Source organism: Pseudophryne corroboree, chromosome 4 (genome assembly GCF_028390025.1).
Source record: "Pseudophryne corroboree isolate aPseCor3 chromosome 4, aPseCor3.hap2, whole genome shotgun sequence".
NCBI classification, from domain to species: domain Eukaryota; kingdom Metazoa; phylum Chordata; class Amphibia; order Anura; family Myobatrachidae; genus Pseudophryne; species Pseudophryne corroboree.
The window spans coordinates 527,078,906-527,099,295 of NC_086447.1; the positions used below are offsets into that span (position 1 = coordinate 527,078,906).

Below are 20,390 nucleotides of genomic sequence, written 5' to 3' on the forward strand. Positions count from 1 at the left end.
GCCCTACGCGTTTCGTCCAATCAGGGACTTCGTCAGGGGTGTGGTTTGCATTCTCAAACGAAGTTTCTTATATACCCATATTGGGCGGTTTTTACCCATATTTCTCCCATTATTTAATCAGTACTAAAAAGCACATATGAATATATACATACAAAAGGGATACTTTTAAGAGAGGATCCTTATAGGAATAACCGTTTTGATGTTATAATATCGGAATCTTTTTTAGCAAAATACATTTTAACCTTTATAAAGCAATATTGATATAGTTATAATTTCAGACGGCTTGTCCATATTGATCCTGACTCATCACAGGTTTAGAGGGTATAGATTAAGTGGATATAACATAGAACAACTTGGCTGATAACCCGCTCCTGCAGTGTTAACCCCTCCAATGCTGCGCTATATGTACGGGAACCGGGACCTAGCCACAGCCGTTCTCGCACAGAGCGCTGACAATGGAAGTGTCCACAGCGCACAAGCACTCCCCAACAAGGACATAATTTTTTTAAGAAACACTTATATCCTTATCATGATAACCATTTGGATATTAAAGTCCAGGAATTGTTCTGGAAAACATACATAATTTAAACAGAGTTTAGATCTCTATCAGGCATTATTTATATAATCACAATTCAAAACGGCTTGTCCACATTATCTCTACTCATCACAAATTTAAAGACATATATTAAATATACACAGCACATGAAATCTCAAATGGTAATCAAATTCTGCGGTGTTCGACCTCACCAATGCTACGCTGCATGTGTACGAACCGGGACCTAACCACTGCCGCTCACACACAGAGCGCTGCTATTAGAGAAATCAACAACGCACAAGTGATCCCCTGCGTGGCCACAGTTTTTTAACCATTTCTTTTATATATATATATATATATATATATATATATAAACAGGATAAGTGTATAAACAGAATAGAAATTTACTTTGTATATTCCCATAACCCGTGATAGGACATACATGATTGAAATGGACAAGCCATTATCACTCATGCACACCCACCACGGACAATAAATTAATCATGCAAAAATGGAACAATATCACATCCTTCATTTAATCCAAAGGGTGAAAAAGTATTTAAGGTATAAATCCAGAAGGTTTATCGCTGCGATAATCGTTTTAATATATCTCCCTTTCTATCATCAACTTGAATCTTTTCTATAGCCTTAAATGAAAATCCCTTTAATTTCGATTCACAACACTCTTTAAAGTGGCGTGGATGAAGTCAGACTGACGAAACGCGTTGGAATATCCTGTATGACCCTCCATTTTAAGTTACGCTATTTTTAATAGTTACAATTTTTGTATTCTTTTTATGTCTTAAGGAAGTTTTTATATATACTTTTCAATGCATACCCAATTTTTTACGTATATATACCATTTTACCACTTTTATCATATATGTAGTTATATGTTTACTGTAGAGCAGCCCGGCACTCCCTGATTACATAATGTAATTAGCCTGGGTGCCCTCCGGAGTTTTAGTAATTGTATGCAGAAAGAAATCGGCGGCACTCCAGGACTTGTCAAACAAAAAACTGGTGTATTAAAGCATCACAGGATACAATACATGACCGACGTTTCGGGGCCCGTAGCCTTGAAGAAGGGGCTACGGGCCCCGAAACGTCGGTCATGTATCGTGTTTTTATAAAATTCTCTAGGTGATTTTTTTCCCTCACAAGTGGCGCTATACTCCTATTATACATATATATATATATATATATATATATATATATATTATTCATATTAAAGTTAATGGATGTTTTTATATGTATGTTTTGAGGTAAATAGTATAGTTCACATATATGTAATGATATGTACATTGATGTAAATGTAGTGGTAAATATAATGAATGCTGATTTTTAAGGTTTCACAGCACATCTAAGGGGTTAATGCCCTTGTGTTCAGTGGGGTGATTGCCAATTGTGGGGCATTACCTCAGAGTGGGTCACGTAACTAATAGAGAGGGGTTTATAGGTGCAGTCAGTGTAGCTGACAGAGGGAGAGACTGCAAATTCCCTGGTCAGCGCTCACACCTCTTTGCTGCTGCGGCCATTACCCTCATTAGAGCTGAGCTGTATAGATTGCGGTGGCCGGTGGTGGCTTAGTGTGTGAAGTCAGAGCAATCCTTCCTGGCTGTAAAGGTGGTGACAGCGGCATTGAGTCTCAGCGCTGTTCCCAGAACCCTGCAGCAGCGCTGATCAACTCATCCAGCAGCTATGGAATGGTGCGTCTGTGATAGGAATGGCGGAGATGGTTCCTTCCTGTCCCCAAGTTAAGTCAGCACTACTTATTGCAAGCACAGACTCTGACAGCCACAACACAGTAGCCAGAAGCAGCAGCAGGAGAGGCTCCATTCTGTGTGGCTGTAAGCAGTGATCAGAGTGGAGAAATGAGCCAGTGGAGAAGTTGCCCATGGCAACCAATCAGCTGCTCTGTATAATTTTATAATATGCAAATGATAAATGTTACTTCAATGCTGATTGGTTGCCAAGGGCAACTTCTCCACTGGTTCACTTCTCCACTCTTTCCACTGCTTCATGAATAGCCCCCCAAGGGAGAAATTTGGGGGAGGGTCTCCAGGAGTCAGAGACTGAGCAGCAGCGAAGTATTTGTAAGTGTAGTCCTACACTCGCCCCAGCTACACTGCAGCCTTTTTAGTATCACCAAGGCAAAATGACAGCCCCTGCCCTGCAGCTAATATTACAAGCACTTGTAGCTTCAAAGGAGTAAATATCTTAGACTAATACTTTATAGCTATTATAGCAGCAAAGTGACCAATAATTCAAGAAGATAAATTACAGTATAGTTGCATTAAATATAATTGATCTCATTAATGGGAGTTCATAAACATTGTAGTGGTAGCTACATTACTCAGCTCACATAATAAGTAGCACCAACTGTGATGTTGGATTTAGTATGATTTACCAGCGGGCGGATGCCGGCTGTCCATATCCCAACAGCGGCATCCCATCCGCCAGAATGCTGACAGCAGAGCAAGCTCAAATAATCCCCTTGCGGGCTCAGTGGCTCACCACAGGATCTATTCTCACTCTTTGGGTGTCGTGGACACGAACGAGTGGGAATAGTCCTGTCTTGCCGGGATTCCGGCTTGCAGCATTGTTGGCTGGCAGTATCTAGACTGCCGGGAACCCGACAGCCGGCAAATTGAACATATTTCATGATGTTGCTACCTATTGCTTTAACTCCATAACAGTTGCAGAGTAAAGAGCAGCTGACAGAACTAAACAAATAACTTTTCTGTCAAAAGTTAGTAGAAGAGTGTCAGGACCTTAGAGTGGTTGCATGTATGACTACGGGTGGTCTTCAGTTTGCCGGCTGTCGGGATTCCGGTGCACAGTATACCGGCGCCAGAATCCCAGCAGCCGGCATACTGACACCTTTTCTCACTCTTGGGGGTCCACGACCTCTCTGAAGGGAGAATAGATAGCAAGGGGCTCATTTGCGCTCACCCAGCTGTCGGTATGCCGGCAGTTGGGATTCCTGCGCCGGTATGCTGACAGCCGGGAGCCCGGCCGCCGGCATACCCTCCTACACCCTATGACTACATATAGTAAATTGGAGGGTAAGCTCTAACTATGGCTGATGAAGAGAAATATGCTGCCTTAAAAGCAAATTTAGAACTGGAAAGGAAATATTTATTTGGTGGTTGCAGTTGAGTTTTACGGAGGAGTGAATTAAATATAAAGGGGCTGAACTCTTTCCAGAAGGGGATTAAACTCAGGTATAAAGAGTAGTTGAATTGTAATTTTCTGTATAAAACAGTAACATTTCTACATTCAACTAAACAGTTTGTTAAACAGAGAAATATAACTTCAAACTCAGTTTATGCTTACAAGGAGAATCAACAATATACATAATATAGTGCTGACTAATCCTTCACTGTGGAGCTAATGAAATACTTAGAGATTTGTCACAGCTAACCAAACTTAGGATCTCCCTTAAAGGGCCCCAACGTAAGTGCACCAATGTTACTGCAGTACACAGTGAATAAAATTTAAACCCGGGTTAATATTTATGATTTTTGTTTTGTTTTCCGCACACTAGTCAATTGCATGCATTGGACATTTGTATTTAATAGGGTATATATGTGTGTTCTACAACTACATACGGTACAACTATTAGGTAAATGTTAATGTTGCCAATGTTATTATACCTAAGCGCTCACATTAAACCTATGTACTTGCCTGTTTAATAACGTTCCAGTGTAATCTTCTTTGTGGAAGGAGGGAAAGAAGACAGGTATACATATTGGCCCTCATTCCGAGTTGTTCGCTCGCAAGCTGCTTTTAGCAGCATTGCACACGCTAAGCCGCCTCCTACTGGGAGTGAATCTTAGCTTATCAAAGTTGCGAATGAAAGATTTGCAATATTGCGAAAAGACTTCTCTGTGCAGTTTCTGAGTAGCTCGAGACTTACTCTTCCAGTGCGATCAGTTCAGTGCTTGTCGTTCCTGGTTTGACGTCACAAACACACCCAGCGTTCGCCCAGACACTCCTCCGTTTCTCCTGCCACTCCCGCGTTTTTCCCAGAAATGGTAGCGTTTTTTCACACACTCCCATAAAACAGTTTCCGCCCAGAAACACCCACTTCCTGTCAATCACACTCCGATCTCCAGTACGGAGAAAAAACCTCGTAATGCCGTGAGTAAAATACCAATCTTCATAGCAAATTTACTTGGCGCAGTCGCAGTGCGAACATTGCGCATGCGCAGTTAGCAGAAAATCGCTGAGATGCGAAGAAAATTACCGAGCGAACAACTCGGAATGAGGGCCATAATTCAGTGATTTCAGGTGTAAATGTCATGGTATTGTTTAAAGTAGTACAATTGTAATCTCACACAACTACTGTACATGTAGGACACTGCTAGACTGCCTGCCTATCAGGTTTACCCAAGCACGCCAGATATAATATAGCTTGGGTGGAGGCACATAGGTATTAATTACCCAAGGGTGGTGAGAGGGGGTTACACTAAAATGAAAACTGAGATAAACTGACTAAATGTTAACTAAAACAAAGCAAATAAAAAAGGGACTAAAACTAAATTTAAAATCCCTGTCAAAATTAACACTGGAAGTAGGATTTAACATTTTTTGAAGAATAATTGTGTGTTCTAGATATTTGAAAAAATAAATAAATATGACCTGCAGTGAAAGAAAAAGTATTGTGTACTGCATTTGTTTGTTCTAACAAACTTAAGGCTTTAATGTGTGCGTACATGATATATGGAGCACCAGGGTTGGACTGGCCCACTAGGGTACCGGTGGGCCCTACTGCCTGGGGGCCCACCCCCTCCTCTAGGGATCAGGTTCCAGACTGTACTGTTACTAATCTAGAACATTATCATGCATACACTACAGTATTTACTGTATATATTTATCTAAGGTACCAACACTTGTAAAATGGTTAGGCAAACCAATGTGGCGGCTGGGCACACTCCCTCTAGAGACTGCCCACTTCCCTAAACATGGGCCCCTACTATTGTATCCCCCCGGTGGACCCTACATGCTCCAGTCCGACACTGGGGAGCACTACGGTCACTTGGAAAAAATGAGATCAAAACAAAAGGAGAGTTGATAACAGAGAAAGAATCCCTTTTTGGAGCACTCTTTTTTAAACAATCATGTGGGTTGAAAATATTATAATGATTAAAACGTAGCTATTATTTGTCTTAACTTAATATAAAATAGGTGGCACATAGCAATCATTTAGAGTGCTCTGAAAAGAATATATATATATATATGTACACATGAGATAAAAATAATTAATTATAGAATAATAGTTATCTGTGGTGATAATTCAAACATAGAAAATCTCACAAATGAGAAAAAGACGGCTTTAAGGTCCCAATGTTCAATATTATTCGTTAAATCAATATTATGAATCCACCTCTATTGCACATATTTTTTTCACACTGGAATGGGGCACATAATGGCAGTTAAACATTTAAAGTAAATCAAAGACAATCTGCAGTCTATAACTTACAAATAATGGGCTTGTGCTCTCGACTGTGTATATGGTGCCCAATTTGTACCAGCTAATAAATGTAAATCCCCTCTATTTTAAAATGAGTTCAAATGCAGGGTTAGATATGACATCTGAGGGTAAATAAAGGGTCTATTCCGAGTGACATACATGTGTCACCTTAATTGTTCTAAACACGCAATGCAAGGTTAAATACAGAATTTAAATACACATCCTAGATATGGATAATAATTCCAATTGCACGGCTGTAATAGATGTATGCGTGTATAGAGGAGACCTGGTAATGTATTGTGCAAGCCCTTCTGCTGCCGCCTGTCTTCAATGAGCGGATGGGGGTGAGAGAGGGACCACAGACACACTAGTAGAAGAGTAGAGAAGAGTGATGCCACTCTGTTGTCCCGTGTGCGGTGTTAGGCTGCCTCTGTTACAGTTACATGCAAGAGCCGGATTCGCTGTCGGGACATGAGCGCGCACCACAAAGAAGATAGACGATACCTATATGTATGTGCAGCATCGAGCGGAGGACCGTCAGCCATCTGAGCGTGGTTTCCCCTGCAGCGGGGAGCCTACACTGTTGCCATAGAACACGTTTCGCCACGTGGGATTGGTCACCTGCATTTTTTGTAATCTATATACTGCAGATTGTCTTATATTTACTTTGAATGTTTGACTGCCATTATACTGTACGCCCCATTCCTGTGTGAAAAAAACTATGTGCAATAGAGGTGGATTATTAATATTGAGTTAACAAATAATATTGAACATTGGGACCTTAAAGCCGTGTTTTTCTCATTAGTGAGATTTTCTATGTTTGAATTATCACCACAGATAACCATTATTCTATAATTATTTTTTTTTTATCTCATGTGTATATACTGTATATGTTTTCTTTTCAGAGCACACTAAATGATTGTTATGTGCCACCTATTTTATACTAAGAAAAGACAAATAAAAGCTAAGTTTTAATCATTATAATATTTTCAACCCACATGATTGTTTAAAAAAGAGTGCTCCAAAAAGGGATTCTTTCTCTGTGATCAACACTCCTTTTGTTTTGATCTCATTTTTTACAAGTATTTGTATTTGATCCCGTGGAGCACTTCCAGCGCTTTCTAATACAGTCATTTCAACAATTTATGCATAAGGTATGCTGATTTCAAGATACATTATTATCATTCAACTAACCTATGCGGGATAACCACTTTCTTCTATAAGCACTACGGTAAGTCAGACATAGGGGGAGATGTACTAAGCCTCGAAAAGTAAAAAGTAGAGAGAGATAAAGTGCCAGCCAATCAGCTCCTAACTGCCATGTTACAGCCTGTGTTTTAAAAATGTCAGGAGCTGGTAGGGTGGCAATTTATTACTGTTCACTTTATTACTTTTAGTACATCTGCCCCTCAGTATGTAACACATTCTCAGCTTACTGAGCCTAGATAACTAAACACATAGTTACAGGTATGCAAACTTCTCTAGATAATTTTAGAGGAATGGTCTTCAGAAAAATTCATTAGAGTATCATTAAACTGTGAACTGAGATCCATTGACTAAATCTTGACTAAAACAAAGCAAAAGAAAATGACTAAAATGTGACTTTAAAACAACTACAATTTTAAGCAAGGGACTAAGACTAAAATGATATTGAGAATCGTTGTCAAAATGAACACTGTACAAACAGTAAGGTGCTTGAGGCCATGATAGAAGTACAGTACTTTCCTTTGGGAATTTATGAATTAGCCAATTTTTGCTTATCGTCCTAAAGAAGCATCTAGTTTCCAGGGTTTTAATACAGCAAAGGTGGTTGATATATAGATTAGCAGCAATACTTTTCTATGCCATGAATCTAATCATATTTATTACAGGTAATGTTCATTTAAAATATGATCAACACTAGCCAAACTCGCTACTCAGATTTGAGCTGTCCTACTGCCATTGTGCAATCAGAAAGAGTGATTTGTCCCTATCTTAATAGATTGCATCAATTTCTCAGCTGTCAGCATCTAGAAGTTGTACTTTATCAAAATCAACCAGTTTTGGATTCCACATTAATATTAGGCATCTATGCCCAAAAATTACTGGTGTGGTTTTGTTTGGACAGACAGTATTGAGATTGTTGAAAACATTTTTCACCATTTTAATTTGTTACATATGGAATTAAATTATATTAACCCTTAAGTAATTCTTACTATACAACAAGACTAAATATTTAGGTTAAACCTTTATGGCCCATTGCATGTTTCTTGTATATCCCAGTGATGACACTGGTAAAGTAGATTAATGAGGCTCTAAGTAACCCAAAATGTTGGTGATTTTCGTTTTTAGTACAAAATGCGTTGTAGCTCATACATCAAAACATTGTGATTTGTTCTAATTTGATATTTTGATACTCTAGCATTTGCTGGAAACATTTCACTTTTTTTTCGTACATTTAAATGGACATTGGGATTTCAATGGCAGCCGTTATCACAATACAATCTATGCAATACATTTTTAATAATGTACATTTAAATGGACATAGAGAAACAAAGGGTTAGTGTTCAAAAAACATATTTTTTTCTAAATTACTGTAATTACACTTTGGGGTAATAATGGAAATTAAATAAATACTGCTTTGTTCAACATACTGTATGTTTAAGTTCCAATTTTGAAAATCAGTGGTATCCTAAATACCTACATTAAAGCTTAGTTATCGATTTTGTTGGTCCTTACAAACTGTAACATGTATTTGTCTGTGATTGGGATTTAATTTGAGAAATATAATGATTGAATCTCATCAATATTATGGCTTAAAGTGCCAAATTGTAATATTGATACCAGCAGCATATCCAGATAACAAGACCAATTAAACCCCTTTCACACAGAGTCTCTGACCAAGGATACTGCCAAGAAATATTCCTAGCTTAATGTGAAAGGGTTAACTCAGGTTGTGTGCCTGTAAGGAATTGTATCTAATTATCACACTTTCGACCACAAGAGGTCACTATTTGTTCCTGATTTGCCATTAGTTTTGCCCTTAACCAAGATAGCCAGTGTTAGCTCAGTGGACTCCGTCTTGGATCCTGTTTCCTGTTTGGGCCTATAAATAGGCACTTCCTGAGTTAAACCATGCTTGAGTATTCTGCTCGCTCAGCTCCTGTTACTTGTTCCTGCATACTTGATTTACCTTTGATTACCTCCTGGTGTACCATCATTGGCATGCATCTGACTGCCTGCTTGGATACTGACCAGATCTACATCTGCTGTTTCTGCTCCTGAATATTTTGCTGTTTATATACTTTCTGTTGGCTACTGGACTTCAGGTACATTACCAGGGATGTGACAGGATACTCAAGCCTAAAATGGAGTCCGCCAAAGATGTGCCTATTAAGCGGCGTGTATCAAGTTTAGCCACCATGTTAACTGCGTGCCAGACAGAATTAACATTTCTTAAAGAAAGTTGTGTGGAATTTGAGTCACAATTAAACAAGAAATGCAAACTATTTCACAAAAGGCTTGGGATGCACAGAAAGGTTTTCAATAATTTTTAATGTGAATATGCCAATATGAAAATCGTATTTTAGACTAGGAGAATCAATCAACTGCTGTATCACCTTCTTCTGCTACACTTCCTCTCCTACCAGCCTAGTTTGGGGGAGACCCTCAAAAGGTTTGTGGATTTATTAATCAGTGTCAGATGCACTTTGACCTATATAATTCTCACTTGAAAACTGAATGGCGGAAGGTACGATGTATACTTTTGTTACTTAAAGATGCAGCACTGACATGGGCCTCACCCTATATTGAGACCAAGAGCCACATGTTAGAGAATTTTGATGAATTTCCCAAAGCCATGAGATTAACTTTTGATTATCCAAACTGGATGGAAACGGCTGAAAAGGCATTACTGAAACTTTGTCAGGGGAGACGCACAGTTGCAGAATATACTGATGATTTTTGGAGATGGGCTCTTGACACCACATGGAATACTGAGGCAAAACTGTATGTTTACCATAAAGGATTGTCTGATACTAATAAAGATGACTTGGCATGGGCAGATGCACCCACTAAACTTGAATCTTTTATCGATCATTGCATTCGTATTGATGCCTGCTTAACTGGGAGATGGCAAGAGAGATGGGCTTCAACCTGGACTAATCCAAATTATCGTGAATTTACTGCTTCAAATTTCGGGATGGCCAAGGTGAAAACAAACACTGAATTTAAAATTTAACCCATGCAAGTGGACACACTTCACAAACAAAGTTTATACGAAAAATGGGAGCAACGCCGTCAGGAGTTTGTGTCTCTGTTGTGGCAAACCAGGGAATTATGCATCAAAATGTCCCAGAAATCCAAATAAAGCTGCTGCCACCTTAGCGGAGGTTGATGTTTCTGATCAAGAATCTGTGGTTTCTGATACCCCTCACCACTTGAATGCTATTTTTCCAAGTTTGTCTTCTTTAGCAACAATTGAGAAGAATAAAGAAAATCAAAGTTCTCCCTTATTAATTCCAGTACATTTTCAGGCCAACTCTCATTGGATTTCCACTTCAGCCATGGTGGATTCTGATACAAATGGCAACTTTATGGATATACTGTTTGCTAAGAAGAACAAAATAAAGTTCCAAGAAAGACAGACTCCGATTTTAATGGAAACTGCAGATGGTTCACCCCTGAACTCTTGTCCTGTTACTCATGAAACTGAACCCTTGGAACTAGCAATTGAATCAAATCACTATGAGACAAATATCTTTTTCCTGATCTCCTCTGCCCAGTTTGCCATTATTCTGGGAAATCCTTGATTAGCTGCAAATAGTCCAACCATCGACTGGGAAACAAAGACAGTTTCATTCTCTCAGGAGCTTGGTGTCTCTGAGGCTAAAGCTGAACTCTCTCCTATATAGGGGAACAAAAGTTGTGATTCCGTGCCAGCACTGAAACAATTACTTCCACAATATCAAGAGTTTGGTGATGTCTGTGATAAGAGGAATGCTGACAAACTACCTCCTCATAGACCATATGATTGTTCTGTGGATTTGTTACCTGGGGCCACCATACCTTTTGGACACATTTATCCATTAGCTGAACCTGAAATGAAGGTCCTTTCATCCCTTAACAACACCAGCAGAAGCGCCTATTTTCTTTGTAAAAAAGAAGGATGGTTCATTAAGAGCATGCATTGATTTTAGGGAACTGAATAAAATTACAATTAAAAATCGGTATCCTCTCCCCTTCATTTAAGAATTGTTGGAGTGGCTTCGAACAGCTAAAATTTTCAGTAAATTAGATCTATGAGGGGCATATAACCTAATCTGCATAAGACCTGGCGATGAATGGAAGACTGCATGTTGTACTAAATATGGACATTATGAAAATTTAGTAATGCCTTTTTGGGTTGTGTAATGCCCCGCAATATTCCAACATTTTATAAATTATGTTTTTAGGGATCCAATTGATCAGTTAGTTGTCAAATAACTTGTCTGCAAAGAGACTTTCATCCCAACAAGCCAGATGGAGCTTATTCCTGAATCGTTTTGATTTTGTTATTTCTTACAGACCAGGATCTAGCAATGGGAAAGTTGATGCTATATCCAGAGCAGATATTTATGACTCTCCTCAGGTGGAGTTGGAAGAAACAATCCTCCCTAATTCAAACTTTTGGAGTTATTTGCACAGGTGAGCTGATATCTGATATCAAAGAAGGCTGCAGGACAGATCCCATCCTTTTAAGTCCTCCATTAGATTTACATTTAGTCTGCAGGAACATTTTATGGAAGTACCAACATCATTTGTATGTACCAGGATCAGCACAATTGAAAGTACTGCAATATGTCCATGACTCTACACTGGCAGTCCACAACGGCATGCAAAAGACCCATGAACTGTTATCTCATTATTTCTGGTGACCAAAATGTAAATAGGATGTTAACAAATTTGAACTATCCTGCAGTATTTGTGCCAGATCTAAGGTTTCCCATAGTTATCCATTTGGACTATTACAACCACTACCTATTCCCTCTTGTCCATGGGGGTCAATTCCCTGGATTTTATTGTTGATTTACCGCCATCAAAAAAGTGTGACTACAATCTTAGTGGTGGTGGATCGACTTACAAAGATGGCCCACTTTGTGCCCTGTCATGGACTACCCTCTGCAAAAGAGACAGCAGAATTGTTGATCAAAGTAGTGTTTCGACTTCATGGAGTACCTGATTATATGGTTTCAGATCGGGGAGTTCAATTTACTTCACATTTATGGAAGCAATTTTGTACAGCTCTTAATATAAAGATTAACCTGTCAACTGCCTTCCATCAGCAATCAAATGGTCAAACAGAGTGAACCAACCAGACATTGGAACAATATTTAAGGTGTTATATTTGCCATATGAAAGATGATTGGGTTGATGTACTCCCAATGGCAGAGTTTTCATATAATAACTCTCAGCATGCCTTCACCAGAGTCCTTTCTTTTCTAATCTGGTGTATCACTCAAATACAGTATGCTTCCTAATTTTCCACAGGATTGCGCTATTCCTGCTATTGCTGATAGACTACTTATCTACAAAGTAATCTTGAGGTATTAAAAGAAACATTGCATTATGCCCAGGACAGCTATAAGATAAGTGCTGATAGGCACCATAAAGCTGCACCAGTTTTTAAGATTGGTGATAAAGTCTGGCTCTCTACATGAAATCTGAAATTAAGTGTGCCTACACCAAAACTAGGGCCAAAATTCATAGGCCCATTTAATATCTTAGCTCAGGTCAATCCAGTTTCCTTTAAGCTTGAACTCCCAGATTCCATGAAGATTCATCCAGTTATTCACAACTCCAAACCAGTCACACTAAATCCATTTGCTGGACGCATCTTATCTCCCCCAGATCCTGTCCGAGATCCTGTCCGAGTTAATGAACATGAGGAATTCTTAGTAGAGGCATTTGTGGATTCACGCATTTATCGAAACAAGCTTCAATATTTGATAAGATGGCAATTCATGCCCCTCAATTAATGCGTGAATTCCATCAGAGATATCCAGGAAAACCTGGCAAAGCACAGTCTAGAGGATGTTATTGAAGGGAAGAATACTGTAAGGAATTGTATCTGATTATCACAACTCTGACCACAAGCGGTCACTATTTGTTCCTGATTTGCCCTTAGTTTTGCCCTTAACCAAGATGGCCAGTGTTATCTCAGTGGACTTCATCTTGGGAACCTGGGACTGACCTGTATACAATTTAATCTGGAAGGTACAATACAGGTTAGTTTACCTGAAATACCTTTCAAAGCTGCTAGGAGATATGTGCAGCATGGATTCAGTTTGGAGGAGACAACCTGGGAATAACCTGGGTCCAACCTTTAGTAAGAATGGGGCATAGCAGGCTTGAACCATGTTCATTTTACCTAGTTCGGACCCAGGTTTAGAAGTGATAGCGGTATAATGGACTTCTGACAGTTCACCAGTCCATGTGCCCTCTTCTTTTCTTCTGTTTATTTCACCATTCACAAGTAAATCAGTGAGTGGAATAAAACTAGCACAATGAAGTAAAATAGATGCAGAGTTTAATGTCATTCAAGATTATCCTCAGCTTTCCTAAGCATTTGTCTGTAGCTTCATATTTCTTCCCTTGAAAAAGTCTGAAGCTAGAGACAAAACACATAGGGCTGTGGTTTCTTTCCTGACTCCATGGTTTTGGAAAGATAAGCTTTTAAAATGTATGTACATTGGGCCTAACTCAGGTTGGATCGCAAAATGCGATCTAACCACAGCTAAGCTGCGCCAGCAGGAGAGAACCCTAATTTCTGCTATGAAGCGATGGGGTGGAGGCAGCGGTCAGCATGCTGGGCGGCCTTGCCCTGCGATGGGCGGCCCCTAGCATGCTTTCAGAAGGATTGCAAATTCTGCTAATTAACAGAATTTGCAATCATTACTGAATTAGGCCCTTTGTACGTTTGCTACAGGTACTTACTGTATGCCTGCTGTTTTTTTAGTCTATTTTTTTGTGTGTATTAAATATATTGCTTTAAAAATATTAAGAGTATTTGTGCATCTTGTTGCAAAGCTTTGGGACAGGATCCTCATATATTCTCAGACACTGTATATAGATTGTGTTTTAAGTGTCGCATATAACACAATACTGGTTTTATTTTATTTTTTGTATATAATTTTTATTTATTTCACAGTATACATTTTACACTTAAGAGAGTATATATATATATATATATATATATATATATATATATATATATATACAGGTTGAGTATCCCATATCCAAATATTCCGAAATACAGAATTTTTTGAGTGAGAGTGAGATAGTGAAACCTTTGTTTTCTGATGGCTCAATGTACACAAACTTTGTTTAATACACAAAGTTATTCAAAATATTGTATTAAATGACCTTCAGGCTGTGTGTATAAGGTGTATATGAAACATAAATGAATTGTGTGAATTTACACATACTTTGTTTAATGCGCAAAGTTATTCCGGCTGTGTGTTAAAGGTGTATATGAAACATAAATGCATTCTGTGCTTAGACTTAGGTCCCATCGCCATGATATCTCATTATGGTATGCAATTATTCCAAAATACGGAAAAATCCGATATCCAAAATACTTCTGGTCCCAAGCATTTTGGATAAGGGATACTCAACCTGTATATATAAATATATATATATATATATATATATATATGCAACATTGAATTTACAGAATACAAAGTCTGAGATATCACTACTCATTTTTCATAATTGTACCAGTAGTATGTTTAGAGTGCCAAAATCAGGTTTTTCCTTGTTTGACCATCAATGAAACCAAACTGCATCTAACAATGATCCCAGAGCTTTAACATTTTTTACAGTTGTTTCTAGAAAATACTGTATATGAATAGCAAACAGTGAATGAAACGGCAATACAACATTCTTGTATCACTATTATATTATATTCTATTATGGGGGAATATTTCCTAATTATCTTTGGTATTTTTTTCCTTGTTTAATTTAAGGTTTTGGTGCTTTTTAGACTTTTCCATAATTTTACAGTTTTCTGTATTTACACAATTTGGTAAACATAAAATCAGGGTTTAACTGTATGTGAATTACACAATAAAATGTTATCATTAGTCCAGAATGATAGTTCTTATGCTTGAGTAGCACATGAAGTATAAGTGTCCAAGTGTTGTACATGATCCATTACTGGCCCTTAACATCACATATATCTGTTTTATTTCAGCTTGCTGGTTTTATCTATGCGTGTTATGTCTTGAAATGTATTTCGGAAGAAGAAGACAGTTGTAAGTATTCATACTTGTGACATATTATATTACCATGACCATGAACTTCAGTGACATACTGAGAATCTAAAAAAAAAAGTCTGAACTTTTTTATTAATGCAGAAAAGCTATGTAAGGCTACTGAACCAAAAAGAATGAATGCCACTGCCAAGTTGATAAATGATATGCACTATATGTAGGATATTCATTGGGTACAATCATTTAGAAAGTAATTGCAATTGGCAAAACTCACCAGCCTTGAATTTGTGTTTCTGACTTTCTGTGCAGCAGGAAAACATAATATACTGTATGATTTTATAAAGTTTTTATTTGATTTAGAACGTAATGATTACAATGTGAAGTACCATGACCCTCATATAGAGGGAAGCTAAAGTAATTACACAAGGTAATGGAGAAACAGTGGTTGAGGCTAGTTTCCATGGTAATTTTACACTACCTGTGTACACAGCAATAGGTAATATACACAACAGTTACGTAAAGTATGTCCAACAACAAGGTTACTTTTTCACATTTGCTTAACATGGGACAGTTGTGAGCATTGTCCAGGTTCAGGCTTTTATATGCAGACTTTTTGTGTGGACTAACGTTATTGGAACAGCTGAATGTAAAACATAGATCCTTAACTTAAAGCTGGCATTCAGATAAATTTAGTAATACCATTTTTCCCAGCCCGCTCTATTGCAGAATACATTAACAATTAATTGTAAGTAAACATGCACTGCACACATTATCCCACATGTTCTATATTGCTCTTTCTCCCCCCCCCCCCCCCCTCTCTCTCTCTCTCTCTCTCTCTCTCACTCAAACACTCTCTTTTAGGGGACTGTTTACGGAAGTTAAAGTGGGAGTGGTGGCAAAAATATAAGTGTGTTATGGCTGTTTTTGAGGCGTGTATCTGCCTTCAGCTGTGATAATGTACATAGGGAAACATAGTGCCAGCACTGCTACTGCTGCCGCTAGTCTATGTAACGATAGGTCAGCCTTAGGAGTAGGAGTAGTTCCTTGTTACTTATTATATCAGTGCTGCATATGAGTACGCAATTGCAGAGGACTTTGAGATGGCTCAGTGGGCGTCTATCTACTTTCCTGGGCGGCAGCTTCCCTTGCAATAATTAGCAGTTCCGTAACATAGAAAAACGCAGCATGCTTGTGCATTTCGTACAAACATGAAAGAGATCTCTTACCTATATTAGCTTTCCACCACCATTAGCACCACCCATTGTACCAACCGTAACTTTGCAACATTTCTCACTTTGGTTTTTGGATTAAGGGGGATATGTACTAATCAGTGATAAAAGTGGAAAAGTGAGCCAATGGAGAAGTTGCTCATGGCAACCAATCAGCTGCTCTGTATACTTTTATAGTATGCAAATTATAAATGTTATGTCAATGCTGATTGATTGCCATGGGCAGCTTCTCCATTGGCTCACTTCTCCTCTTTTATCACTGCTTAGTACATCTCCCCCTTAATCAGGAACAGTGATGCAGCTTTTATCAAAAGTGCCCTAATGTGTTACTTCTTTATTCTCTTGTTTATTGTATATGCTTTCTTCACTGCATGACATGCTGCTTTCAATTATAAATCTTTGATTAATGTTTCCATTAGTCCATTTCCACATAATTAGCTTTTTTTGCCATTAATAGAACTATATTAAGCATTGGAAAACCAAACTGCCTTTTGTAGGGGCAAATATGTCTACTGTATGTCATCGTCTCTGTAGTTCTCAAGAGCTCCAGCTACAACACAACAGACCCAGCACGAGACCTACATGGTCTTGCATTCTGAAAAAGAAATCTTTATTAACTGCAGCCTGCAGGCTGCTGCTGTCTCTAATTAAATAGCCCTTCTGCTTCAATTATCATGTGGTAAATTATCTTATCTAATTCAATTCCCCCCTTTATGTTTATGGCTAAACTACCTCCCCATTATTCCACCAGCACATAGGGGATTGTTTTCTTTCCCCAGCTTTCTTCACTTAGTGTTTGCCTCCAATAGTCCCAATTTCAGATATAGGTCACTTTTGACTCCTCCTTTTTCCTAGGGCATTTTTCTCCCCTATCTCCAATGCCACAGTGTCTCTCAGATAAGTATTTTACAGAGTAGAAATTTTTAAATCTGTCTAAGATAGAAGGCACAAGAGGAGGAATACATACTATTTACTGGTAGGCAGGATGCTGGCTGTTAAGATCCCAACAGCGGCATCTCGCACACCAGAATGCTGGCAGTGGAGGAGCGCTAAGAGTTCCCAAGGGGTACATGTTGATGTTTTGGAGTATTAATCGGTCATCATGATATGCAGTAAATAACAACAAATATAAAACCAGCTTACCTAAAGAGCCCCAAACAGGAAAAATCATACTAATCAAAATGCACGCAGTATACTGTGGAAGGACAAGTTATAACTAGTAAAGTGACACAGAGAGTATCCCCCCAAAAATCGAATACTTTGGTTAGACATTTTGATGAAAATGTACACCTCTAGTGGCATTATAAAAATGGACTGAAGTATGAAATGAATAAGAAATAGCGCTTTGTAGATTAATTTATTAAAGAAACATATTATATGATAATTGATCATTTGACCTCCAGGTCTAACAGTGTCAAGTTCAAATATCCATTGTGCTTCAAGATGAAGTAGCCTATTTCAGCAATCCCCTCCACAAAGATCCTCTTGTACCTGATCTATTATCATATATTTCAATGTAGACAAGTTATGTTTACCTTGTGCAAAATACTTTGTATTGTAAAGGAAAAAAAGGGTAGCGATGTGGTGCACTAAGTTGGTATAGCTAAAGAATAAGTGTCAAAAGTTAACTTTTATTAGATATATATGGATGAAATGAATCCCCCACCTGATAAGGTTAAAAGGCAAAAAACAGGATTTTAATACCTACCGGTAAATCCTTTTCTCCTAGTCCGTAGAGGATGCTGGGGTCCACTTGTTGACCATGGGGCAGAGGCGTAACTAGGGTTTTTGGAGCCCAGGGCAAGATCAATAATGGCGCCCCCCCCAAAAAAAAAAAAAAAAAAAAACAAGAAAAAGGAAAGTGTGTGCGCACGCCACCGGTGTCGCTGTATATAAAGATGTCAGGGTATGTATGTATAGATCGATGTAGGTGCAGTGGTTGAAGTGAAATGTTTAAAGGGAGAATGAAAAAGTGAAAGTTGCAATTATGCGCGCGCGCTTCGGAAAAGGGGGTGTGGTCACTCAAAAGGGGGCGTGTCCTTCAGTGTAGTAGGACCCCTTATACTATCTAGTACTGGTGCCCCTTTCACATTATAGCACACAGTATGAGCCGAAATTCACATTATAGCACACGGTATGAGCCAAAATTCACATTATAGCACACGGTATGAGCCGAAATTCACATAGCACACGTTATGAGCCGAAATTCACATTATAGAGTGAGGGGATCCTACCCCCTTAATTAACAAGGCCTGTGGGGCACTGTGGTGAGGGGAGCCTTCCCCCTTAGTTAACTAATCCTGCGGGGCACTGTGCTGAGGGGAGCCTACCCCCTTATTTGACTAATTGCAGAGTTTAGCAGTGGAAGGGTTGCAGCAATTTCTCACCCCAAGCTGCGGCGCTTCTGCCACCTCTGACACTCCACGTCTTCGGCGCCACCCGGGATACAGAGCACCGCATCGGGGATGCACCATTTTCAGTGTGGTCTGCTGTGCTCCGAAGGGGGATCTTCTCTCCTGCTGGAGCAGCTCTTCCCCCTGACGCGTCTTCTCCCTCATGCAGCTCTTCCCCGCTCTCCGAATCCTCGGTACCTGCCTGCAGTAAGCTTCTGTAGTGCTGGCTTCCCGTATAGCTCCCCTGCCTCATTGCTGGCTCTGTTCTCCGGCTACCCGCTGGGACTTCGGATGATCCTCTCTTCCTGTCGCTGTATGTCGGCCTGGGACTCCCCGTCAGTATTCCCCTTGCACCTTCTCGAGGCTTATGGCCCGGGTACCGCTGCTGCAGCAACGCCGCCTGAGGAGCACCAATTTACCGCCGGGGCCGCCCCTGCATACAAGACGGCTGCTCCCTAATCCGAACTGTGTTCTGGTTGAGGGTGTCGCAAATGGATGACACCTCATTCCCGCGACCAGCAGTCACTAGAGCGGGCGCCGCTGATGGCGCTCCGCGGCCACCTGCACAGGTCAGCATTGACAGTTATGCCTCGACAGGGACTGAGGGAAGCAGGGGAGGCTGTTTTGCACTGCCCGCTCAACACGTCATTTGATGTGAGAGACGTGGCGGCGGGCGGCAGCTGAGGATCGCAGAGGTGACGTGCGGCAATAGTAGCAGGGGCGAGTGGGCATGATGCCCTGGCCGCCGCCGGCACCCCCCTCTGCTGGGCCTGCCAAGGCGCCCAGGCCAAGTGCCCTACTCGACCCCCTTTAATTACGCCTTTGCCCCCCCATATACTACAGCAACCAGCCCCCCTTCCTCATACACCCAACACCTCCTCCATGCACTACAGCAACCAGCCCCCCTTCCTCATACACCCAACACCTCCTCCATGCACTACAGCACCCAGTCCCCCTTCTTTATACACCCCAACACCCCCCTCATACACTACAGCACCCAACCCCCCTTCCTCATACACTCCAACCCCTCCTCATACACTTCTACACCCAGCCCCCTTTCCTCATACACCCCAACCCCCAGCTCCCCCTCTCATACACTACAACCCCCAACATCCCCCTCTTATACACAATAGAACCCAGCTCCCCTTCCTCATACACCCCAACCCCCAGCACCCCCTCTCATACACTACAACCCCCAACATCCCCCTCATATACTACAGCACCCAGCCTTTCCTTCCTCATACACCCCAACACCCAGACAGCCCCCCTCATACACTGCAACACCCAGCAAGTCCCCCCTTATACACTAGACACCTCTCTCATACACTCCAAGCCCCCCATATACTACAGCCCCCAGTCCTCCTTGCTCATACACACACACACACACCCCACCCCTTATACAGTACACAGTAACACTCAGACACCTCCTCATACTCTACCACCTCATACATCCCACCCCCATCATGTTCACTTAATTTACCGGCTGTTTCTAAACAAAGATGTGAGGACCTTGTGGTTGCAGGAA

At 40.1% G+C, this 20,390-nt stretch overlaps 1 protein-coding gene across 1 annotated transcript in view; it reads left to right on the forward strand.

Annotated features, from left to right (window-relative positions):
* The window catches only part of NKAIN2 (sodium/potassium transporting ATPase interacting 2), a 1,538,622-nt gene that overhangs the window by 1,410,869 nt on the left and 107,363 nt on the right, over window positions 1-20,390 (forward strand). The window contains exon 5 of the mRNA XM_063917263.1: window positions 15,225-15,285. Within this exon, the coding sequence (XP_063773333.1) occupies window positions 15,225-15,285 (61 nt within the window). The remainder of the gene's footprint in view (window positions 1-15,224; window positions 15,286-20,390) is intronic.